Raw genomic sequence first — 25587 nt, 5'->3', positions numbered from 1 at the left:
TCCCACCAGCCCTGGCTCCAGCACAGCCCCAACACCAACCTTGGCCACTCATTATTTGAGTGTAAGGTCACTTGAGGTGACATTCCCTCTCTGCTGCTGAAGCCTGAGAAACCTCAGGGCTGAAGGAATCTGGGAGCTGCTGCTCCTCCAGGAAATCCTTGGGTTTAAAGCCACATTTGAGCCCCCACATCTTTCTGCAGTTTCTCTCCAGCCCAGTTTTATCCAGTGGAGGAGCTTTGTACCCTCTGAGGCTCCAGAGTCCTGCAGGAATGGGGTTGTTGACACTCACAATTCCTTTTTCAGTGCAGGTTTTGTTTTGTGCAGAGCCTGGGGATGAAATGCCCCGTGGCAGGAGCTTACAGGAGAATAACTCCACAAAAAGCTGGGGCTGCCTCTATTCTCAGTGCTGTCACTGCACATCAAACCACCTTGCTGCCATGGTTTCATGACTGTGACAAAGAGAAAAGCCAGCAGTGTCCCCTCCTCTGCAAGAAATCAAAACTGGCATCAGCTGAGGTCTTTCATGTGGGGTTGTGGCACAGGGATTCAGAGGGAGGAAGCTTTGGTAGTGCCCAGAGTCACTCTGCTGCCTCAAACCACCTCACTTTTGTTGTGCCAACATCAGGGGAATGATCTTCCTCTTTTCCCTTTGCACTTTTAAAGTGCGAGCAAAGCACAGGAGCCTGTTTCCAGCTCAGTTTTCCCTCCCCATCAAGCTGAGGAAATCAATGTCCTCACAGAGGGGTGAGCACATGCAAATGGTGGTTCCTGATATTTGGAAGGGGTGAATCATCTCTGGGGGTGTCTGGTCCTGATCAGCACCAGGACAGAGGCCACACACCTTGTTTAGACTCCCTGACTCATTCCTGGCCAAAGTGACAAATGAATATTGCCCTGGTAGAGGCACCAGAGAGCTTGGGGGAGGAGAAGGAGGAGGAGGAGGAGAAGGAGAAAGAAGGAAAAGAAAACTATAAAAAAAAAAGAAAAGTGTGGAAAGTCTTGTTATAAATGGGAACCTGCAAACAGATGAGCTCACATAATGCTCTGAAGGTGGTTTGCCTGCAGCTTCAGCAATGTTCGTAAATCAGTCAGGCCACTGACACTGAACAGCTGCAAGTTTGAAGGATAAAGGTTTGACCTTTATTCTTAAAAATCCTGATCTACCTGAAACACAGAGCTGTTGGAGGCAGTTTTGCTCACCCAGCTCACGTGGAGCAGCCTGGTGATAGTTGTGTGTGCAGGATGAAGGCAGGGGAGGCTCATGGAATGAAATGAGGACAGGGCCAGGTAGTGGGGATCTCCAGGAATCCCAGACCTGAGGCTTTGCTCCTGGATGTTATCTCAGAGATAAAGAATAAAGCTACTCTGCATGTTATTGGAAGAATATCCATGTTGTATCCCTGACTTAGGAAAGGAGTGGAGCCAGGATCAGAGCAGGATGTTGATTATGGTGATCAATGTACTGGATTGATTGACTGATTGATAAATTAATTTGTTAAAATCAGTGCAGAACTGCTCTTTGTTGTCTCCCCTGCTCTTTAGGAATGAGGATGCAGGTTTGGCCAGCCCTAGGGCAGATCCAGACAAACTTCAACCCCACTTTTCCTCCTGCCTGGCTGCACCTTAAGGAAAAAACCCTTCTTGGACTCACCAGGCTCCTCCCCAGGGAAGGACCAGTGATTTCATGGTGCTCCCTCTTTTCCAGGCTCATAACCAGCCTTTGATTTCCTGCTGATCCCTGGCTGTGTCACTGTGCCTGACTTGCCAGGCTTGTTTCTCTCTAAATCAATCCCATGGTGAACTCTAGAAATGGTCTCAGCTGACCCAGCAGCTGATGCAAACAAAAATAACTACAATTGCTGAGTTTTTGCATGGGTTCCCAGCTGTGGGCTCCACATCAGTGAGCTGGTGAGACCAGCAGAAAGATTGATCATTGTTTTGAGGATGATTTAGGCAATTAGTCAGAGATTTGATCCCTTCCTTTGGGTCAGGAGACTCTTAGGATCTCTTAAGCTCACAAACACGTGAAGTCACATGAATTAATCTCTTAATTTGGCCTTAAAACATTTCTATGCAAGCCCCACATGCAAAGCAGCATTGACCACAAGTTTCTACCACCAGAGGTGTTGCATTGACAGCAGAAGCTGGAGAATGTCACCTTTTTCCACCATCATTGGAAATGCAGGGGTGGGGCTGGTGTCACTGAGGTGTGGCTGAGGTTGGGATGGGGTTTGTAAAGCAGAGGCAGCTGGCAGCACTGGATGCATTTGGAAAAGCACAGGGAGGAGTTTGGGGTCACTCTGCAGGATCCCAGCTCTGTCCAACCTGTATTTCACTGTGGATTTTTGTATCTGATGGGCACAGACATCCTTGCTCTCACCCTGAGGAAAATGGACTGCATGGAATTGTTATTGCCCACTGATTTTTTGGGGAATTCTCTTTGCTGTGCCATCTGCAGTATCTCCCAAGACATCCCAAAAAAGCAGATGATATTTCTACTTGCTCCAGTGTCCCTTCACCTCTTATTTTGAGAGCAGCAATGGTGTTTTACCTGGAAAGAACTGTGATAAATTGTCTGTGTTTTCCTACTGCTGCTGCTGGGGCAGCACTGACTCCAGAAGGTGCTTTAGGAAGCAGCCAATGCCAACCCACTACTCTCTCTGTACTGGCCACTCTATTTGGATTTTTTGGGCTAATCAGTTTGGATTAGCCCAAAAAAATTGTTGGAGTTTGCCTTGCTGGACTTCAAGTAGTGTTGGGGTTCAAACACCCCTGCAGCAATCTGAGAAATTCCCAGTCTCTCCTGTTTCTTGAAGATCTGGTTGAGAGTTGGACTTGATGATCTTTTTCAATTTTAGTGCTTCTCCAGCCTCCTTGATGTGCTGCCAGCTGCTTTCTGCTGTCCTGGACTCACTGGTTCATGGCCAGGGGAGGTGGGACAAGTGGGGACAGGGGACACCAGGGGTGGTGGCCTGCAGAAGTGTGACCTGCCTTTGGGAAAAACCCTTCTGTGTTACAGAGTTTGACCTGACCCACTTGAGAACAAAACCTGTGTGTTGTTTCTCTTTTGACAGGTGAACATGGTTATTGGCATTCTGGTTTTTAACAAACTTGTATCCAAAGATGGAATAACAGATAAGAAACTGAAGGAACGGGCAGGGTATGCCTTATCAATACATCTAAGTAAAGAGCAAAAATAAAAACCAAAAATACCCAAGGTTGTGATCAATAACCAGGCAAGGGATGAAAAAAGAGACTGGGGATGCAAACCAAAAAAAAAAAAGCAAACAAAATGAAAGAAAAAAAACCACTATTGATTTAATCTATTTGTCCTGTCATTCAGTACAGCAGGACACAAAAATCCAAGAAGCAGCCCTGTTTTGTGTGCAGGAAGGATAAAAGTTCATCTCTTTGTTAAAAATGGCTTCAGCCCAGGCTGATGCATCATCCCAGACATGAGGGAGAGCAAAGTGGCTCCTGTCACTAACTCTGGGGACAGCAGAGAGACTCAGCACTGCTGAGTGTGGCAGGAGCTGGGTGACAGAGGTGTCTGGAGGCTGGCAGGTGTCTCAGGGGCAGCAGAGGTGTGTGATGGCAGGGAATGGGTTCTGGAGGTCTGGCAGGAGCAGAGCAGCAGATGGATGCAGTAGGAGAGGTGAGTTAAGAGCCTGTGCTGCAAGAAAAAATTCTGCTGCCCCCTGAGGTTCTTTATCTTCCCCACAGCCTCCATTCCTGAACCCAGAGGATTTGTGTTTCCTGCTTTCCTTTGGGGTATTCATTCTAGACTTGACTCCACATTTCTCCCCACCCTGCTGTCTCCCAGGGTTTGGCTGGGGCAGCAGTTCTCAGGCAGGGTTATTCCCGAACCTTTTGCAGTGGCTGTTTTTCCATTGCTAGCATCCCCAGCAGTCTGACAGCCCCTCTCCTCTCCATTTTTAGGAACAAGCCTGCAGCCTGCTCAGCTTTTCTCCTTGAGCTGTGCTCTGCTCTGAGCAAGGGACAGGGAAATGGCAGGCTGACATTCTGAGTCACATCAGAAGCCCAGGTCAGCCTGGCTGATTTGTGTGACTCTCCCCTGCCTTTCTTGGCTTGTTGCTGCGGTCAGAGAAGCTCTGTCCTTACCTGCTGCTGGGAAAAGCAGGGATCTCTGCTCCCAGTTGGCCACTGCAGGAATTTGATTTATCACTGTGGCTAACAGCTGTGTTCTGGGAGGAAGAAATTGTTTACAAGGAAGTGAGGAGAGCAAGAGCTGTTCTGGTTATATGGAAATATCCTGTCTGTAAAAGTGGAGGGAGAAGGGGTCTCCACTGAGTCTCAGAGGGCAGGGGTGGATAATTTGGGTGACGTTCAATATTCCTGGCACTGCACTATGGAGTAATTGTGTGCAAATGGTTTTTAATTGAGTGGTGGAGGCAAAACCCACGGTAGAGGCAAATTCTTTCCCAGCACCTCAAATCCTGTGTTCAGTTTTGGGCACCTCACTCCAGGAAAGACATTGAGGAGCTGGAGCACATCCAGAGAAGGGAACAGAGCTGAGAAGGGTCTGGAGCACCAGGAAGGGGAGGCTCAGCCTGGAGAAAAGGAATCTCAGGGGGGACCTCATCACTCTCTCCAGCTCCATAAAATAGGGAGTGGTGTGGTGAGGTGAGGGTCTGCTCCCAGGTAACAAGTGACAGGACAAAGGGAAATGGCCTCAAGCTGCACCAGGGCAGGTCCAGGTTGGATATTTGGAAAAATTTCATCCCTGTAAGGATGGCCAGGGTTTGGAACAGGGTGCCTGGGGAAGTGGTGGTGTCACCATCCCTGGGAGTGCTGCAGAAATGAGTGGACCTGGCACTTTCTGTCATAGAGTTTAGTGGCCATGGGGGGGTTTGGTCAAAAGTTGGACTCGATCTTGGAGGTCTTTCCCAGCCTTAATGATTTTGTGGGGTCTGTTTAGGCTCATGGTTTATCAGCAGTGTTGACATGGCCAAGCTTTGAGGTCCTTGGGTGTAGCCAAGGGGAATTTTGGTGCCTGAGCAGTGCCAAGGCCATAAACAAGAGGAGATTTGGGTGATCAGCTGCTGCTGGGTTGAAAAATATGAGAAGAAGTGACCTTGGTGCATTGATACAGCAGCTGCTAGTGCTTCATTCTGGATGATGCCTTCTTGACAAAGAGACAACTCAAAAAAACCACCCAGGCTGCAAGGCAGGGTCTGCAGCAGGGTAATTGCACTTGAAAGTCAGCACTGCAATAAATGGTTTATTGGATTAGCCAAGCAGTGAGCTGCTGCCTCTCAGTCCCTCCCTCTCTAATCCAGGCTGCACACAGAGTGACCTTATTTTATAGACAGCAGCTGGTTATTGATCACACTCAGAGTTGGGCTTTAAAAACAAAACCTGCGAGGCAACAAAACAAAATAACAAAACAAACAAACAAAAAAAAAGTCTTTTTTTTTCTGATGTTCTTTGTTTTTTCCTTCTTTTCTCCTTCCCCCCCTTCTTTTGTGTCCGTGTGTGTGTGTGTGCAGCACTTTTAAGCCTTATCTGTGCTCAGTGGTTTTGTTCTCCCTTCCCAAGTGCCCCTGCTGAGAGTGTGGGAGCACTTTGAGAGCCCTGGTGCCCCTTTCCCTTTAGTTCTCTGCTTCTGGCCTGGGCTTGGGAACCGTGTTGGAAGGTAGATCTGAAGAAAATCAGAACAAGTAATGGCCTTGGAGATGTTTTGACCTGAGGAGATGGTCTAAAGAAATGTTGTGTTTCCTTTAGCAGAGGCAAGAAGTATGGTTCAGTTGCAAAAGCAATTTTTCAAAAGGGTTAAAAAGAAAAAGAATCCCCAAGAATAGGGGGAAAAGAAAAAAAAAAAATCCCCAAGAATAGGGGGAAAAGAGCTGTTGGATATTAAGAGGAGCCCAGCACACACTCCACAGATTGGTTTGGCACAAATTCATCAGTGCCACCAGTTCTCATGAAATACCAGTTCTCTGAGATACCTGCCCTGTATTTAGCAGTGGAAATAGCTGTGATTATTGTTGTCACTTCTGTCAGAAAATGCAGATTTTCTAATGGCAGTGATTTTATGGGTGGATCACAAAACCAGGCTGTAGAGAAGGGGGTGTGAATGCCTGGAGAGCTGAGAAAGGCCACAACTGCCCCAAAATCTGTCTGGGAATGGAAAAAAACCATCCTAGCAAAAGAGTCCCTGTTGGTGGCCAACTCCACCACCAGTGTCTGAGCTCTCTGGAAGGGATTGCTCCCAAAAAAATGAATGTTTTTAATGTCAGGAGCCTTTAACATGAATTTTAAATGTATTCAGCCAGCATTTATTCCAGAAGCATTTATGTGCTCACACAGGCAGGGAGGATGAACGAGACCATAAGGGATATTCACCAGGGCTAATTTTAGCTGAGTTTAATCTTCCTCTGCCACTCCTGGGGAGAGACAGGAGCCTTGTCCCCTCTTAAAGGACTCTTCTTTTCTCTCTGTTGATCACAGAAACCACCCAGGAAGAGTTTGCCCCAAAACCTTGTGTGGAATCATCTCTGTGCAGGTGGGGTGGAGCAGAGCTGGGTTGTCAGAGCACAGAGGGGAGAGAGGGATTAGGAAGGTGATAATTCCACTAAAACAGGAAGGGATGGGGATTGCCCTTCCTCTGGGAATGGTTCCTGTTGGAAGCAGCTCCTGCTCTTTGGGCTGTGCATGGTGGGAAGCACTACTCAACAAAAGGTAGCAAAGTGCAGTGAACACAGTAGATGAGCCCATGAGCTGTTTGTGGGTGTTTAGGAAGCAGAAAAAGCTAAATTAAATGAAGGCATTACTCACTATGATTATTTAATCAGCTGCCCTTTGATATGCATAATCACCAATCTAAACCTGCTACAGAAATTCAATATATCAACAACCTCATGGCCCCAACCAGAAGGAATCAGGAGATGAATGTGCCCACATCTGTGCCCACTGCTTGCAACTTTCTGCATAAACACACCCAACAGCAGCTACACTTGTGTGTTTACAGTGGTCTTTTGGCCAGTTCTCTGTGATTCAGTGTCATTCATGTTTTTTCTGGTACAGTTTCCCATCAAATTCCTCAAGTCAATCTACTTTTTTTCTTTTTGCTGCCTATCTCTACCTCTCTCTGTCTCTCTGCTTATCTGTTCTTTGTGGCTTATAGATTTGGGGATAAGCTGTCATTTTTTATTTTTTTTTAAGGGTCATGCACCTAATGCCTCTCCAGACCCACTTTGCCTTTGGTTCAGCCTTTGTCCTCACAGGATTTAAACCATCCTTCCTGGAAGATATTTATCTGTGGACACAGGAGCTAATTTCCTCTGTGTCTGAAAGCTTCTGTGGGATGCCTTAGTCATTATTCTGGATGGGAATGATGGCTGATGTCACTGTAATTAATGAAAAGACCAATCAATAGCCACTTGAAAGGGGTCACTGGGCCCACTGCTGCTGCTGTGTTGGTGCTCATCAGGATGTCTTTTTGCAGTGAGACTGAACAGGGAGCCAGCAAAGCTAAGAAATGCTCTGTGGAGTCTCCTGATCTCTCTCCCAGGCAGGGCAGGGCTGTAAAACCCCTCCTGGTTGGGGAAAACCTCCCTCAGCAGCATCCCCCCCACACCCCAGGGATGACAGACCTGCTGTCCTCTGGCAGAGATTTTGTGTCTTCCCTGATGCCAGGCACAGCAGGAAGGTCTGGGGGATGTTTTGCAGACTCCTGCCCATTTTCCAAGCCAGCTCTGACGTGGGTGTGGATCTGTGCACAGCAGGGAGAGCACACAACCAGGAAATTCTGGGAAGAAAAGGGCCAGTGCCAAGCTAATGTGGCTTCTGGGCTCCTGAAGAAGAGCTGAATGGGGGAGTCTAAAAATCCCAAGGATGAGCTTTAGCAGATCCCCTCATACCAGCAGCTCTCTGTTTCTGTGGTAGGTCCCATGCAGAAAAAGTGGGAGCAGCAGGTGGGAATAAATTCTCAGGGCTCATCCCAAAGATGTTTTTGGCTCCAGAACAGGATCTGAGAGAAGGAATGTCTCAGAAACAGTCAGCCAGTCAGGTTCCTTTTAGAGCAGGTTGGGGTCTGAGGAAACACCCAACTTCAGGACATAAAAGAGTCCCATCCTTCATCAGGGATGAAGCAGCCCAAGAGTGGCCTCTGTTCTGCTCTCACCAGCTCCCAGCCAGAGAAAATAAATTACTTATCCCTTGCATTGCTTTAGAACAGAAGATAAGCAGGCACAGCCCCCACAGCCCTACTTCTTGCCTTCTACTGCACAACCCTGCCACCTTTTTTGTTTTGGAGCAAAAAGGCCAGGAGGGAAAAGAGCAATTTCTCAAAAAAAAAAAAGAGCAATTTCTCAAAAAAAAAAAACAAAAAAAAAACAAAAAAAAAAAAAACCAAAAAAGCCAAAAAACCCAAAGCAAAAAGAGAAAAACGAACATAAAGAAGGAGGTGGAGACTGGGAGAGCAGTACTGGTTTCTCTTCCATGGGTGCCAGAGAGACACACCCTAAATCTGGCAAGACTTTCACCAACACAGTTCCACCCTCTCCAGCAGCACCACCAAATCTGAGTTCTCCATCCCCCCCATTCCCTGCATCTGGAGTGGTACAGATGAGAGAGTTTTAATTCCTGCCTGTCTTTCATTTCTCTTCCCAAACTGGGTATGGTTGGTCGGTTCCCTTTTCTCCTTCCTTTCTTGTTTTTTTTTTTTTGTTTTTTTTTTTTTTCTGGCTTCTCTTTCCCTTTCCTTTGTTTGTGCTCACGAGGCAAGTGTTTTGTTTTGTTTCAGTCTTTTGGTTTTAATTGCAGTCAGATGGCAGTGCCCCTTTACGGCATGACGCTCAAATGTTCCAAGTGTGGAGTAGTTTCTTCTGCTGAAGTTTCGGCCACAGCCACCAGTAACGCCATGTTAGTTCCTCTAATTTCAACTTCTTTTCTTTCTTTCTTTCCACTTTCTTTTTTTTTTTTTTTTTGTTGGTTTTGGTTTTTTTGTTGTTGTTTTGTTTTTTTTCTTTTCGATTTTCGCTTTTCAGTTCCTTTTTTGATTTCCCTCTTCCATTTCCCTGCACTCACCAGCCCGTGTTTGTTTTCTCTCCCCACCTCCCTGACATCCCCCAGCTCTCCCTGACCTCATTCTGTGGGCCATGAGTAGAGCAGGATCCTTTAACCCCCCTGGAGCTGATGGGCTGGATCCTGAAAAGAGCTTTTAGACATGCCTAGATTTAAGATTTAAGCATGTGAGCAGCCCATGGAAGACAAAGGGACTCTGCATTTGTTGCAAGCCATGTTTAATTTGTTTAATGCCCCATTCTTGGATTTCCTGACTTAAAGCTTTGGTTCCCAGTAATTCTGGTGGTAGACAGGGACTCCAAAATCCAGTTTTGTCAACCACTTGAGTGTTTTCCTCCAGAGGCTGCAGAGCACTGAGTGTGGTTTAAGTGAGTTGGTGAATCTCTTTTAAGTGTTTTTTTTTTTCCTCCTCTTATGAAATGCTGAAGTTAAGTTTAATACCTTGTAGGCTGCAGGTCTGATTTGATAAGTGTTGACTGCCTCTTTTGGACCCCTGAAAGCACTTGGAATTAATTCTCAAAATCTTAAAGTGTTTAATAGCTCTGAGTTACAAAAGTCAAATGCTGTTAAATCTCATCTTAGATGCCACTGGAGTTAGCTTAAAAAATTTTAAAAGAAAAGAAAAAGCCAGAGCTTTGTTCTGCTGGAGAAATTGTTGCTATTTATGTGGTTGGTTTTTTTTCCAAAGGTTAAGGTTGGAGGGAGAGTGATAAGGGAAGGTTTGTCTTTCTTCCTTCCCTTTTGGAAATTTTATTGTCTTTATCACATCCAAATAATGCTACTCTTTGGTTTTGATGCCTACATTAGTACATGCAAAATGTGTGAGGGAAACAGTCTCAGATCATTTGCAGTTTGAAAAATTTTACCTTTAATTAATCTAAACTAAAAGAGGCAGCCAAGTGCCAGATCTCAAGATGTAGAAAGATAAAAGAAAATCAGCTTGAGAGCACCTGGAAGGTGTCCCTGCTCACAGCAGGGGGTTGGAATGAGATGTTCTTTAAGGCCCCTTCTAACCCAAACCATTTTATGATTCTGTGATTTTCTCAGTGAAATGGAGAACTGAACAAAATTTGATTTATTTTTCATTGCTAAGGTGGTTTACTCACCTTCTGCAGCAGTGCCCAGCTGAGATGGAATCAGTCCAGATACGTGTTCCACAAGTCTGGAATGAGCAGCTCACTGCTTTTTGGATTCCTGTAACTGAAATGTTAAACCTGCAGAAGATTTACTATGAATAAATTAGATTCTTAAAGAGGAGAGGCTTTCTGTTCATAGTAAATTAATTTTAAAAGTTAAACAGTCTCAAGTCCCTCTCCAATAGTGTCTGACATTGGTCTGTGATAAATCACAAATTCTGATTCATCTCCAAATCAGGAGAAAAAAGGGATATGAAAGCCAGATCTCCTATTCATCCTGCTTCTCTAATTTAAGTGGATTGATAGAAATTGGAGGGTTCTTGTAAGAAGATTTTTTAGTGTTTTGTTTCCCAGCAGATTGGGTACCTCAGATGACAGTGTCCAGTATCAATTTTGTTGTTTGTCCTCAAGTGTCCCAATCTTACCTTTGCAAAGGGAACACTGAGGAATACACAAATAAATTTGCTCATTTCCTCTTGTGATCCACTTCATCCTGCAGCTGAGCTGTTCCTGGTTTTCCTCCTCCAAATTTCTTGCACAACTCTGATTATGCTTTGTGCCACTGCAACCCTTCTCCCAGACCTTGCAGCAGCTTTGCTGTTCAGTTTTGGAGTCTTGAAATGTGGATTAAATGCCATGAGGACTCCTGGCTCTTCCCTGACCTGGAATGAACCATAATATTTTAGTGCAAAGCACATTGAGGGTGTTATTGTCTTGTTCTTCTGGGGTTGCTCATGCCTTCCCCAGCTTCCCTCCCAGGGGTTTATTTCTGGGATAGCATGGAGTGACAGATAGATCCTTTGGACCATTTTTTTCTTGGCTTTTGGAAATCTCTGTGGTGAGATCTGTGGTTGGAGAAGGGGATGTGTAAAGGAGGGAAAACAGAGTGAAACTGATGAGAGAGAAAAGTGACAGAAGTGGGAAAATAAGCACTGGAAATGGTGTGATTTGGGAATGATAAATGGAAATCTTTGGATGTCTGTGACATGTTAAAGGTTAGCTGGACTTGAAAGGTGTAGGTTGAAGAAATCCTTCCCTTTAGGCTGTGCTGAAGAAGATCCTGGGCAGGTTTTGCCATTGGAAAACCTCTGTTCCCACATTTCCTCCTGTTTATTGCTGCCTGTAGGGCACCCTCAGACTGCAAAGTGTTGCCTTGTAATTAATTTGTCTTTGCAACCTGTGGAAATTATTTTATCTGAGATGGAAGACGTGTTTCAGGGGCTTGGCTTTTCTTGGTACTTGCTGTGAATGAGGGAATCCACTGCAGATACCAGGGAGTGCTGAGGGATGGAGGGATGGATGGATGATGGATGGATGGATGGATGGATGATGGATGGATGGATGGATGGATGGATGGATGGATGGATGGATGGATGGATTGGTGAATGATGGTGGATGATGGATGGATGGATGGATGGATGATGATGGATGGATGGATGATGGATGGATGGATGGATGGATGGATGGATGATGGATGGATGATGGATGGATGATGGATGGATGGATGGATGGATGGATGGATGGATGATGGATGGATGATGGATGGATGGATGGATGGATGGATGGATGGATGATGGATGGATGGATGGATGGATGGATGGATGGATGGATGGATGGATGGATGGATGGATGGATGGATGGATGGATGGATGATGGATGGATGGATGGATGGATGGATGGATGGATGGATGGATTGGATTGGATGGATGGATGATGGATGGATGGATGGATGGATGGATGGATGGATGGATGGATGGATGGATGGATGGATGGATGGATGATGGATGGATGTTGATGTCCCATCCCTTGAAGTATCCAAGGCCAGGTTGGATGGAGCTCTGAGCAACTTGGTCTAGTGGAAGGTGTCCCTACCCATGGTAAGGGGTTGAAATTAAATTATGTTTAGGGTCCTTTCCAACCCAAATCATTCCATGGTTTTATGAATTATTACCAGGCAGCTCATTGGAAATCAGGACTCTCAGGTTCTGACCAGTGGGAAGAGATTGGCCCAAGACTAAAACCCTGACACTGTGTATTTTTCCAGGCACCCCACCCAAGTGCCAAAATCAGGGGTTCCTCGTGACCCTTATCATCATCATTCCTCTTAAATCCTTAGGAATTCACTTGTCATATCTCCCATCTAAGGGTTTTGCCCTTTTTCTTGGCTCAATATCCTTTTAGAGGAGTTTTGGATGTCAAATTTTCTGCCTGTACAGTAATTCCAGGATGGATGTGAGTCAGTGCTTCCACACATGGCTGGTCTAGGAAGGAGGCTGTTCCTCAGGAGAGTGTTGTCCTCATGGTTCAAAGAATTTGAAATCCTGTCCTTACCTGGGGATATACTTGGATCCTTCAAGTCCTTTTTGGACTTTCAGAGAACACCTTCCTTAATTAAAGGTGAATAATGAAGCAGTCTGGTCACAGCTGCCTTATCACCTGACTGTCTCATGTGATATAAAATCATCACAGAATGGTTTGGGTTGGGAGGGACCCTAAAGTTCTTCTCATTCTAAACCCCCCACTATGAACATTTTCCACCAGACTAAACTGGTCAGGGCAGTTAAGAGGCATTTGATTTCCTGTTCCCCTAATTTTATGGTTTTTTATTCAGCATTATTTATATTGGGAGTAGAATCTTCTTTTAGGGGAAAATTGAAATCACAGCAGGTGTTTCTCTTTTTTTTTTTTTTTTTTCAATGCGTGGGAAGAGCAATCAGAATTTCCCCTCTTTTCTAATTCCAGTTCTTGGTTATATGGGCATTGAGTTACAGGGATTTGCTCTGGAGGTGTCCCTGAAATTGGGACAACACTCTTGCTTTTGGGAGGAACAATTTTAAGTGTTTAAAAAGTGTTTAAAGCAAGATTGGATGGAGATGTGAGCAGCCAGGTCTAGTGAAAAGTGTCTCTGCTCATGGCAGTGGGGTGGAATTAGATGATTTTTAAGATCCCTTCCAGCCCAACCCATTCCATAATTCTGTGAATATAAGTCAGAGGAGCAGAGAATAAATAAAGCACATCCCTGCACTGTGATTTTCCTGCAGCAGAGCCAGTGGTGTGTAAGGAACCATCCATTATGTGCAGAGTCCAGCAACCAATTCCCTTTGCAGAGCTCCTCTCCAGGAGCTGTTTTTGAATTATAAAGAGATTTTTTTTTTTTCCTTCTGCTGCTTCTTTAAGTTAAGATGCTGCTGCTCTGTCAGGGTTGAATAATGAAAAGAATTGATCACTTTGCCCTTTCTAATGGCCCTTTACATCTTTATTGGCATGTCCTATGTGTCCCCCTGCACTGCCATTTCTCAGGGTGCAGGACTCTTCATCTTTCTTCATGCAGATCTTTATCTCCAAACCCATTCTTTTTGCTCTTTCCATTGCTTTTCTCTAAGTGCAATCCATTTATTCTGCTTCTTTTGCAAAGACAAAGACTCTCCATGATTCCAGCTGCATAAAGGACAAAACCACAGATAGATTTTTGTCATTTTGGCCAAATCCTTGCTGCCAGGGCAGGGTCTGATGTGTGTTTTCATAAGGCTGAGTCTTTCCCATGGTAGATCCCATCTCTTAGAGCACATTAGTAGTGGCTGAGGGAGCTGGGATGGTTTATCCTGGAGAAAAGGAGGATTGGGAAGATCTTATCACTCCCTGAAGGGAGGTTGGAGCCAGGCTGGGGTTGGTCTCTCCTCCTGTCAAGCAACAGAATGAAAAGAAATGGCCTCAGGTTGCACCAGGGGATGTGCAGGGTGGATAATGGGGACTTGTGGGAAATGTGGCACTTGGGAATATGGTTTAGTGCTGGGTTTTGCAGTGCTGGGAAGAGTTTTGGACCTTGGAGGTCGTTTCCAACCTCAGATGGGATGCTGCTGTCACTTGTCCTGAGGGCTGTCATAAATGGGATAAAGAAGAGGATCTGCCAGCTAATTCCTTTGTCCCAAGCAATAAAAATCATGGATTTACTGATCATGGCTAATGAAAAGCCATTAGGTGGTCATAATGTTGTTGTATAACAGTTGATCATTTTATATCATATCTCCTGATAAGCACCCTAGTGTGATATTTCTTAGGTCCTCTAAGTAATTCTGGGATCTCTTAAGGATTCACTGTGCCTTTTAAAAGAAGGTACAGGTGGGAAGATGGTAGAAGTATGAGTCCTGCCATGAATTCAGCTCACAGCAAGTAGAATTAAGGGCAGTCTTACAGAAAACCCACTTGTCGCCCTGTGAGTTTTCACCTGAAATTTCAGTCTTTACCAGATTTCTTTAATGGAGCTTTTAATTTGGAGTTTAATATTTCAAAAATCTAAGCAGAGCCCTGCAAGTGAAATTAGAGTGAGTTCCATTTCCTGTGACCTGTTGCCACCTGCTGCCTAAAAATAAAGATGATGCATTTAAGTAGCAAGCAGAATTTCCATCAATTTTGTAAGGGATGAATGCTGTTGAGGAGGAATGTAAATCACAAAGAGGGCAGAACTCTGAGCTGCTGTAACTCAGCACAACTTGGGAAAACCCTGATTTGATCCAGCTAAATATGTGATCATCAGCTGAGCTGGAAGGGCAGATGATGTTTTCATCACCTGCTTGGAGGAGCAGAGAAAATTGACTCAATCCATTCTTAAAGCAGGATTTGAAGCCAGTGGATTCAAATCTGACCATTTGCTGAAGAGAAACATAACTTAGAATTTACCTTCTCAGCAGCATCCCTTACGACCCCAAATCTCCATCTCAATCTTGGATCCAGACCCAGATATTTGTTATTATGAGTCTGCAGTTCTTCTCAGGAATGGAAAACCCACCCAGATTCAGAATTTGGTTCAGACCTGGCTCAGATCCACTGCCAGGTTTCCTGTTGCATATTGGCAGTAACATCCACAGAATGGGTGTATCAAGAGTGTTCTGGAACACCAGATAATTCCAGGAAGCAGAGTTGTCTCTTACTGACATTTTCCAGCAGCTTTTATTGAATTTTATGCTTTCCTCTTGCTGCTGGAATTATTTCATCTACTCAGCCATGTTGTGTTGGCTGATACTTGCATGGAAGACGTGTAGAGAAGTTCCTTATCAACCAAATTTTACCTTTCCATTCAGCTTTTCTGCCTCTCTGATTTTTTTATTTCATGCACTTGCTGCTTAGCCACATTTATGAAGGCACCAACACAAATGCCAGCAAATAGAGATGTCAGTGTAATGAGGCAGATTTCAGAGAAATAAGTATTTTTATTATAGAATAAGTAATTTCTCTTTAGGTGTTGTTTGGTTGAGGGCTATCTGCTGGTTTTTTGGGTATTTTTAAATAATACTTTGAAATCATTGTTCATCTTGGGCATTAAAGGACAGCATTTGCCATCCAAGATAAAATTACAAGGTATCAGATTATGTCACAGCCTTTACCTTGCACAGAGGTCTCATAATGCTTGTTCTAATTAAAAAGAAAAATAATTCCATTTCCCTGCTCCCTTAAGTAAATTAAATTATTTAATAATAGCATGAAGGAACAGATCCAAGTGTGGACAGGCTGTAGGAATATTTGCAAACAGGGTCTCATTCTGACTAGAAAAATAAACTGTCACTTCAGTGTGTGGTCATTGCAGAACTGATGTAACAATCCTTGAAAAACCCTTAATGAAGCCAGGGAATTCTATCCTGATGTCCAAACCTGTATCCAAGCTCCAGCTTTGTTCAGATAAAACCTCACTGAGGTAACCAGCAAGTAAAAATTAAACCCTTGGTCATAGATCAGGAAATGGTGAGCAAGTCCCATGTAAGTACTGCAAAACATGTTTCATGGTATCTGTCCTGTAATTCTTTGTCTTGCCTGTTTTTGTTGTATTTGGAGGTTTTCTTGTAGCTCCACTTGTTATTTGAGGTGTTCTCTGGTTTGTTAGTAAAAACCCACAGAGAAATTCTCTTCATATTCTTGGTGCCAGATAGATGGGATGAGTGACAGCTTAAAATCTCCCTAGTCAGCTGTTAAATTTGTTTGGGATTTTTTTTTTTTTTTTGTTGGAGAGATGTCCTTGGGAAAAGAGCAACTTTCCCATTTGCAGGGCCATCATTCACAGCTCAAGTGGAGATTGAAAACTTGGTTCATCCAGTTTTCTGTCTTGTGAATGGAGATGTGGCTTGAATCTCAAGTTAATGTCCACATAGGAATAAACTTTGAAGAATTGTGGAATATGGAACCAAAAGTTGGTTTTTTCCCTCCCAAAGCTGGGGAGATTGCACAAGAAAGCTGAAAATTTTCTGACCACAGGGAAATGAGGCCAGTTTTCAGTTCTGAGGTTCCTGAGAGACCATCACCTGTAGGTTAAAGGAGAAATAGAGATTTTTCAGTCTGCACATCAGCTCTCTGCCTGTCCGTTTGAGTCACTCCAAAGCGTGACACGTCCCAGTGTTGGTGTCTTCCATGTGCTGTGGAAGTCCAAGTGTCTGTGACCCGACAGCCATCGTGACAGACCAGTCTCTGCTGCAACTGTTCCCTTCCCCTGGCAAGCTGCAGTGATTGTATTCTGTCTCCTTCCCTTGGGTGGTGGATTAGGGGCAGAGCGGGAAGGGCGTGGAAGGGGGAGGGAGGGATCCTCATCCTTCCTCCCCCACCTCCAGTTTTATGCATGACTGCACCTTTGGGAAGCTGTTCCCCCCTGTTTGGGTAGAGTGAGTGTGCAAAGCCTCTCCCTGCTTTCCTGGGGCTCAGGAAAAAATCTCCCACACGGAGATACTGGCTGGGGAGCCCGGTGGGGTGGGGAGGCTGAGCTAGAGCCCCCACCTGGAAGCAGGTGAGGTGGAGCTGAGCTCTCTTTCCCTGTCCCTTGACAGGGCATCCCTGTGGAGCTCCTGTGTGGTGCTGCCCCTGCTGGCTCTCACCTGGATGTCTGCAGTCCTGGCCATCACCGACCGGCGCTCGGCGCTCTTCCAGATCCTCTTCGCCGTCTTCGACTCCTTGGAGGGATTTGTCATTGTCATGGTCCACTGCATCCTCAGGAGGGAGGTGAGAGCCAGGAGTCCTTATCTGTTACATAATCAACGTTATTTCCCATGAAAATCACCTGGAGAAGTGCCCAGCCAGCCTTCTGGTAACTTCTCTAACCTCACAAATATTCACCTTTTGACCACAAAAGTGACCGTGACATTTTGGGTCAGAGGGAAGGAGGGGTGAGTCAGGATGGAGTTTGGTGGGATGGGGTAACATGTCAGGCTTTGCATGTTTGCCACCAAAATTCCCATTTCCAGAATGTTCACACCCCACCCCCAAGAAATGCTGCCGTGAAGAAGTCATTTGTGTGATTTCAGGATGCACTGAGATTTGCAGGATGGAGTCTGTGCTGGCATTAACACCTTGATATTCCAGCTAGGAAGTGCAGCCAGCAATAATCAGGCAAGGAAATTGAGGAAATTCTCTTCAGCCTCCCTGTGGAGATTTAAAATGGTGAATTGTATCAGGGAAGAAAAGGATGAATCTTTTATGTTTCTTTCATTCTTTTCATCCTACAGAGTGGAGAGACTATTAATAACAGAGACAGGAAGGGGCTTTTTTTTCAATATTCATTTTATCTTCTTACAGTCCCTTTAAATTAAGTAAAACAGATTAATTTCTTATGTCAGGCCAATGAAATCAATAGAATTACACCAGTGGCTTGGCTGAGACTCCTTCTACTAATTGCATTATGAATATGAGTCTGACTTAACTCCCATTGCAGTCACTGGGCTTTTTTTTCCCCAATTATTTCAGTGAGTTTGGGATCAGATTTATATTACAGGATCATAATCAGACTTTGCAGGCACTGATACAGAGATTAATGTGGGTGCATCCATTGTAAGCTGCAAAATAAAGGATATTTTCATTCCTGGCTGTATAAACCAAGCAGATAGTAACAACCTAGGCAGTGACCCAGGAAAACCTCAGAGCTGCTCTTCAGTGTGTGAAATATGTAACACATAAACCATGCAAAAGAAGTGGGTGCTGCTAAAGTCCTGTGGATCTCACAAGGGCTGGTTTTATTTTGGATTTCAGCAGAACTGAGTGTCCTTGGGTCAGCCTGACTCTGAGCTTTGCCCATCTGTCCCTGCAGGTCCAGGATGCTGTGAAGTGCCGGGTTGTGGATCGACAGGAGGAAGGGAATGGAGACTCAGGGGGGTCATTTCAGAATGGACACGCTCAGCTAATGGTAGGGAAATCTCCTCTTCCCCTTTAGTGGGGGGTTTAGGGGAATTTTTAACTCATAACTGATGAGCAGAGGGCTCTGTCCATCACAGATCCTGAATTCGCCATTCTTATTTCCTTCAAATTTTTGCTTGAGCAAACACAGCACTTAAAATGGGTTTTTTCACACAAATCTGGGGTGTTGCATTGCAATTATAAGGTTCTCAAACTTGCACCAGGATCCTTTCTTTCCCAGAAAAATAAAGAACTAAAATACACCTCCCAGCTCTGCCAGATCTTTTCATCCCCATCAAGCTGCCTTGTCCTGGTTAGAGCTAGTAAACAGTATTTTAATATTGTTTTAATCACAGACTGTTGGGTTGTTTCCATAAAAATGATCTCTCAGAGGGAATTTTTTTTTTCTCTCAAAAGCACACTTTGTTTCACTGGGAATAGTTTAAGCTCTGTAAATTGTGGTCCTGTTATGTAAGTCTTTTGCAAACAGTAAAGGAATAAACTGTGGGCTTTGCCCTCATCTGCTCCACTGTTATGATGTAGTTGATACAAGAAACATTTAATTTTGGAGGTTAAGATAAAGATATCAGGAGAATCAGAGGATCTGAGCAACTTCCAGAAGCTCTTGGTTAATATTAGAGCTACAGCACAACCCAGTGATGTTTTTTTCCATTCACTCCTGTGCTGAGCAGTTTTTTCCTGGGTACATCATTTCAAACAGAACAATCTTGGAGTCAAGTCATCAGCAGAGGTTTAATTCCCCCACACATCAGTGGTGTTTACTAAAAACTAAAATTTCTCATTTAAAGGTGGAGCATTCTCATTTTCAGACAGGTTCTCTGCCTAATTGTGGGTAATTAGAGGGTCCCTTGCAAGCCTGGTGCTTTGGTTTCTTCAGTAGCAGACACCATAATCACACCCAGTCTCAATCTTCTTTTCCATGAGTTAACACCCAGAGCTTTTTTATTCTCCCTCTGTAAATCACATGCCTTCAAATTATTTATGTAACCCTCTCCAGATTGTCAGCATCCTGGAAAAAAAAACCTGGATCCTGTATTTGTCAGTCTGTTGTTGCTGCCCCAGGTTTCAGGGTTTTGCATCTCTGTATAACTCCACATTTCCATTCTTTATCAGCCACCTTGCAAAATTTCTGTTTTTTCAGCTACAAGTTTTTTTAGCAATGTTGCATTCTGGCTGTGAGTGATGACTCCTCACTGGTATTTTTAGAGGGGTACAATCTTATTTCGTTGTAAAATCACCAAAGAAATCGGAAGTTTTTTGCAGGATGGCATTTTTGCTGTTTCCTTTTCCATTTATCTCCAAATCTGCCCAACTAGTGAAAAGGAGATTAACTGAGTAGAACTGTTTTCCCCACAAAATCCTGTTGACTGGTATTAAATATAAACCTGTCTTTTCATTTATTTATCAGCAGAACTAGTGCAGGCTGTTCAGCTGCATTTTTCTGGAACTCCTATCATGAAAATGAGATTATATTTTTCTGTGTCATCCCATTTGCCGATTCAAATGTTAGTTCAGTTGTATTCCTCTTCTGTTCTTTTCAGATTTGTTTGATATCCCAAAGAATTTACTGGGAAATTAGCATCAAGAAGGCTGAGCTAGTTGGCTCTCAATCTGCTAACATTAAAGTGTTTATCCCAGGGGGATGGGGATTTTCCCCACGTTCTTCTCAGTATTCAAATGGATTGTATTTCATCACATTAATGCAATTATGTTAAGTGTCTTTCTGAAATGATACCAGGAATAATCAGTGAACTCTTCCACCTTTTGCCAGTCTGCAGCTTCCCCATTACTCCATGAAAGCTCACAGCCTGCTGTGACTCAGTTTATCCAGTTCTTTGAAATGTTATCTGCTCAAAGCTTCAGAAAAGGGATTAACTCCTCCTGGGAGAAGAAGGAGTTCCCTTTGGCTGCACAAACCACTTGAAAAAGTTGTTCAGCCTTTGTGCCTGTGGGGAGCCATTGATTTTATATGTTAAGAGTTTCAGAAGCAGAGAGTTGTTTCCACTTCATGTGACTTGGTGACAGATCACAAGAAAGCCAAGTGGGGGTGGAGCATTCCCAGCAGGATCCCCAAATCTCTTTAATAAAGGGTGGGGAATCCACTTAAAATTATATGTGGAGTGATATATCCAAAACAATTTGGGCCAGGATCCTGTTCTCTGTTTTTTTAGGAGTGTGCATAAATGTGTTCCAGCAAGATATTTTAATCTGCAGCTCAGGAATAAGTGAATGGATGAGCAGATGAACTCCAGTTGAAGAGCAGTGTTCCAGCTTTATCAGTGATAAAATTCAAAAGCCAACAGGTGGAAACACGTGCTGTGCTTTCTATGTGTGAAAACCCAAGCAAAACCTCTCTCCTCCACTCTCCTGGCAAAGACTGTGCCCACCTCACTGATTAAAGTGGGGGTTTTGCATTTTCCAAGTTTTCCTGTCCTTCACCACCCCCTTTTGAGCCCTTGCTCTGTGTTCTCTGTCTTTCAGACCGATTTCGAGAAGGACGTGGACATGGCTTGTAGATCAGGTGAGCACATCACAGGTGAGAATCAGCAAGTGACCTGGTTTGGGGATTGAACTAGGCCATTTTTCTCCCCCTTTCTGTTTTTTTTGTATGTGTCTTGGTGCCTTGCATGTCCTCTCATGGGTTGCCTTTCCTTTCAACCCCAGCCAAAAGAAGGCAACACCCCAAATTCTCCCTTTGCTTTTCCTGTTTCCCTGTAGCTCTTTTGGCCTTTTAACTGAGGAATTGTTTTTTCCCATGGAACAGAGAAGAGCATCAAGGAAGAAGAGATGGATCCATCTCTTCCTGCTGTGGTCCTTCTTTGTTCCAGCAGCCCCTGCCCAAGGGGGTCACACCATCCTCAGGCAGCTCTGTGCTCATGAAGAGTGTTTTTGTAGAAAGTCTGGGATCTGGAGAGCCTTCCCACCACTCCTCCTGGCTCCAGGCCCTTCTGTGCACCTGCAAGTGGTTGGATTTCTCCTTCTCCTCCTGTTCCTTCCTGCTGTGTGTTCATCACACAGGTTCCTTTGGGTCCTGAGGATGTGCATGAGTTGACAGCCCCCTTTTCCCAATAATCCCAGGGGTGTCTGTGCTGCCTGGATTCTTCCTGGCTGCCTGCAGCTCTCATCCTCTCCTGGTCCTGGCATGCCTGACCTTTTGGCTGAAGTTATTTTTCTTACCCTTTGTAGATACTGAGGCTTTCATTTGCCCTCCCAGACTTCTCCCCTCTGCCAAGCAAGAGAAATACCAGCTTGCTTGGAAATTGTATAATTCATATCTTCCAAACCAGGATCTTCCCAAGCCAAGGACAGCACACTCTGTGTTCAGTTACCACTGTGGCAAAGCTTCTCTCTCTGTCTTTTTATTAATCTTTCTTTCTTGCCTTCCTTCTTTCCTTTTTTCTTGTCTCCTTTCCTTCTCTCTTTTCCCTGCCCTGCCTTTTTTCTTTCTCCCCACCTCTCTCTCTTTTTATAAACATCTACCTGTCCTTTTTATTTATCTTTTTCTTTATCTCATCCATCATTTATTTATCTGCTTCTAATGTATTTTATCTATAATTCATTTCTTTCATTCTGTTTTGCAATCACTTATTTATCTCTGTCCTTAGCTGTCCGTCTTGCTGTACCTGTTATTTATGTATTTCTATCTGTCAACATTTGTCCCTGTCACTGTGTTTCTGTGTATTGTCTGTCACTGTCACTATCATTTATCTGTCTAATATCTATCTATATCTTATTTATCTTTTCCTGTCCTTCTCTCTGCCTCACTCCCTCTCCCTTGTGCTTATCACAGTCACAGTATATTTATCTCACTTACCCCTGTGATATCTTATTTCATGGTCTCTTTCTGTCCATTTATCTCTTTTCAGGGTCTGTCCTTTTTTTTTTTTTTCTTCTTCTTTCTGTTTTTCTGTCTCACACTCTCTAATCTAATTTCTTGCTGTCAGCCTCTTCTCATTTTTCTCCCCCCTTCTCTTTTGAGACCAAATACCTGAGTCCCAAAAAATCACGTCTGAAAAACGTGTGTGTGGGGCCATGTCTGATGTTCAGGGAACATTCACCAGGCACAGAGTCATCTGTAAACCACTGCAGACCCCAGATTCCTCCTCTGGAGGAGCCTTTCTGGATCTGCCACCACACCTTTTAATCCCAAATTGAGTTTCCCAGAGGAAGGGAAGGAGCTGATTTGTTTCACATGATTTGAGGGCAGGAGCCCCTGGATCAGCAGCTTGCCAAGCATCCAGCTCTGCAACCTGTATTTGTCTACCTGGAGATTCTCCTCCTCTCATAAAGTGCTTTTAGATTGTGCCAAGATAAGTAGTTAAGAATAAACCTCATTTCAGAGACCTTTTTGTGCTGGTGCATCATCCCATGGCACTCTGCTTATTGAATAATCAAACCATGAACCCATCCAATGTTTTCTGGCCATCATTTCTCCTGGAGGCACCATCTCCCCTCTTGTGATGGATTTGGGATGTGGCTGAGACCACTCCTAAACCCCTCACATTGGTAGGATTTCCTCCAGGACTCAGTGTTGAAGGCTCACTCTGCTCCATGCTTGGAGATTTCCCAGTGGAAACATCTCCAGACCTGTTCTCTGCAGTGATGTGAGCATGGAGAAGAGCCTGATCAAAAAAACCTTGCTGGGACTTCCCAAGGGAAGGGTTTGACTTGTCCTGATTTATCCCAGTGATGCCAAGATGATCATGGCTGCCAGAGTTTTCAGTTTTAAAAGCTTTTTACAAACTCTTTTTATTCTCCTGCTCATCCTGCCTTGACTGCTCTGTAATCTTGAGGGTGGAGTTTTGATCTTCCCTCACTCCCAACATGGATCTAGTAGGAAAAATCAGTGTGTCCTCAGTGCCATGGGATGCCCATGTCCCAGTTCTGTCCCACATGGAGCAGCTGAATAATGTCAGCTCACCCCAAAATCTTCCTCCCTCATCCTAAAAAAGATCCATTTATCAATTTTTATTTTTCTTCTGAGATGGGTGAAAGGGGAACATACATTTATTTCTCTTTTCCTCTGCTGAAATCTTAGGTAAGTAGCCAACAACACTTTATGCCTGCCCTACAGTCTGATTTCCATGATTTTCTGATTTTCCACCCAATGGAGAGGTTGATGTCATTATTTTCCCAAGATTTTTGTTGCAGCCTGAAATAAACTGAGCAATAGATTTTTATGCCTGGAAAAGGGAAATGTTTTGGTGGTTTGTTTTTTTTTGTGGACAGTGTTGTGCAGGAATCAGTGTTCAAATGTCCTTTATGATATGTTCACTTCCTCCTCAGTTTAAGTTTTCCTCTCTTTTTAAGGAATATTTCCACCACCAATTTCTCTCCTGAAGGGAAATCAAAAATTGCTAATAATGAGCTCTCAGAAAGGCTCACCATGAGTACTGGAATGTAAGATTTTTTTGAGAGCAGTTTGAAATTTGTAACGAAATATGTGTGTTTCAAAATACCATTTATTAACACTGGAACTGTTTAAGGGGGAAAGAGTAACTGAAGTATTTTTGTGAGTTTGATACAAAAAATTAAATTTGAAGAGAGCCAGACTCAATCTTTTAAGTTCTCTTTCAGCCCAGGCTGTAGTTGTATATAGTTATAATTGTATGAATCATTGATAATCTTGTATTTCAGCTACTTCCTGAATCAAAATATTTTCTTTACATGAAAGCAACCTTTTATTTTAAAGAATTCTACTCCACGGGCTATAATGTATAAATTTCATATATACATGCATATATTAGGTGTATCTAAAATCCCTTTGGTTTCCAATGCATTGTTATCAATATGTTGGCCTAGATGGGAGATATGGCCATGGTTCTGTTGGAAAGAGAACTCTCCCAAAGTAACAAATTCTTTTTCCTCCCTCACTTTAGTTTTGCCTTCGGTATCCTGGATTTTAAAAATATAAATTATATTGAGACTGTGTGCCTCTTTGGGGAGAGGTGCTGGTGGGAGGAGGTATCTTGATGAGTCACAAAACCCCAGATGAGATGCTGAGGACACTTCTCTGTCTCCCCAGTGCTGAACAAAGACATCACCACGTGCAGAACCTCGACCATCACGGGGACCCTGAAGCGCCCGTCGCTGCCCGACGAAGAGAAACTCAAACTCAACCACCAGAAAGGCTCCTCCAACTTCAACAGTCTTCCAGCCAACGTCTCCAAGATGCACCTTCAGGCTCCCCACACTACCTGGGGGCCATCAACCTGAATGAGTTCAGCAACCACTTCCCTCACCCTGAAGAAGGACAAGAACCAGCCGCCGAAATCCATCTACATCTGCGACGGGGACATCTTCAAGAAGTTGGACTCGGAGCTCTCACGGGCACAGGAGCAGACCCTGGACACCAGCTACGTGATCCTGCCCACCAACACATCCACCCTGAGGGCCAAACCCAAAGATGAGAGCAAATACAGCATCAACATTGACCAGATGCCTCAGACACGCCTCATCCACCTGAGCATGGCCACTGAGCCCGGCTTCGTGGTCAAGAGTCCCCCAAGGGAGCCGGTGGCCGTGGCCTGTGGGGAGGTGCAGGGCTCCTCCCTGATCCAGCAGCAGCAGCAGCTGGCTCCACAGAGCATCTCCAACGAGGCACAGCTTCCCAACAGCCTGTGTGACACTGGTGACTCAGGGAACTCGGGCGTGGTGTCCAAGAGCGAGACCGTCTCCACCCTCTCCATGAGCTCCTTGGAGGTGAGCGTGGGAATCACATTGCTGTTCCAGCCCAGGCTGGTGTTCTGCCCTCAGTCTGGCCACTCCAGGGGGTTGAGAAGAAGAACTTTAGGGAAATGCAGCCCAGGGTGTAGTGCCATTGTCTGGTGATCATATTTTGGGATGTGATGTTACAACTTCCAGAGCATGTTCCATTGCTGGATGCTGCGAAAACAAAAAAATCATTAATTTGTCAAATACTGTTCATTTTAATGCCAGCACATGGCCTGCCTTGTCTTTTCCCCTTAATATCCTCTGCCCCTGTTTCTCATTTTGATGGTTTCAGTTGTGATACATTTGAGAAAACCCCAATGTTCCAGGCTGGAGAGGGCTTGGAGCAACCCGGGATAGTGGAAAGTGCCCATGGTAGGAGGTTGAAATGGTTGATTTTAAGATCCCTTCCAAAATAAATGATTCAATAACTCTAAATATTTGGCATTTCCATCATGAAGAGCCAGAAAAACATGTTAAAGGTGTAGAAAAAGGGAAAGGAGAAGGATTCTTCCTGGTTTAAACC

General features: G+C 44.4%; 1 protein-coding gene across 1 annotated transcript in view; it reads left to right on the top strand.

The window, feature by feature from the left end:
• The window catches only part of ADGRB1 (adhesion G protein-coupled receptor B1), a 202752-nt gene that overhangs the window by 163360 nt on the left and 13805 nt on the right, over positions 1-25587 (top strand). Inside the window, 7 exon segments of the mRNA XM_079302799.1 lie at positions 3075-3160; positions 16991-17162; positions 18244-18339; positions 20832-20871; positions 24376-24528; positions 24531-24583; positions 24585-25052. Of these exon segments, the coding sequence (XP_079158925.1) occupies positions 3075-3160; positions 16991-17162; positions 18244-18339; positions 20832-20871; positions 24376-24528; positions 24531-24583; positions 24585-25052 (1068 nt within the window).

The sequence above is a fragment of the Erithacus rubecula genome, assembly GCF_903797595.1.
Source record: "Erithacus rubecula genome assembly, chromosome: 3".
NCBI classification, from domain to species: domain Eukaryota; kingdom Metazoa; phylum Chordata; class Aves; order Passeriformes; family Muscicapidae; genus Erithacus; species Erithacus rubecula.
Note: the sequence above shows the minus strand (reverse complement) of the source record. Positions and strands in the feature narration are given on the sequence as shown.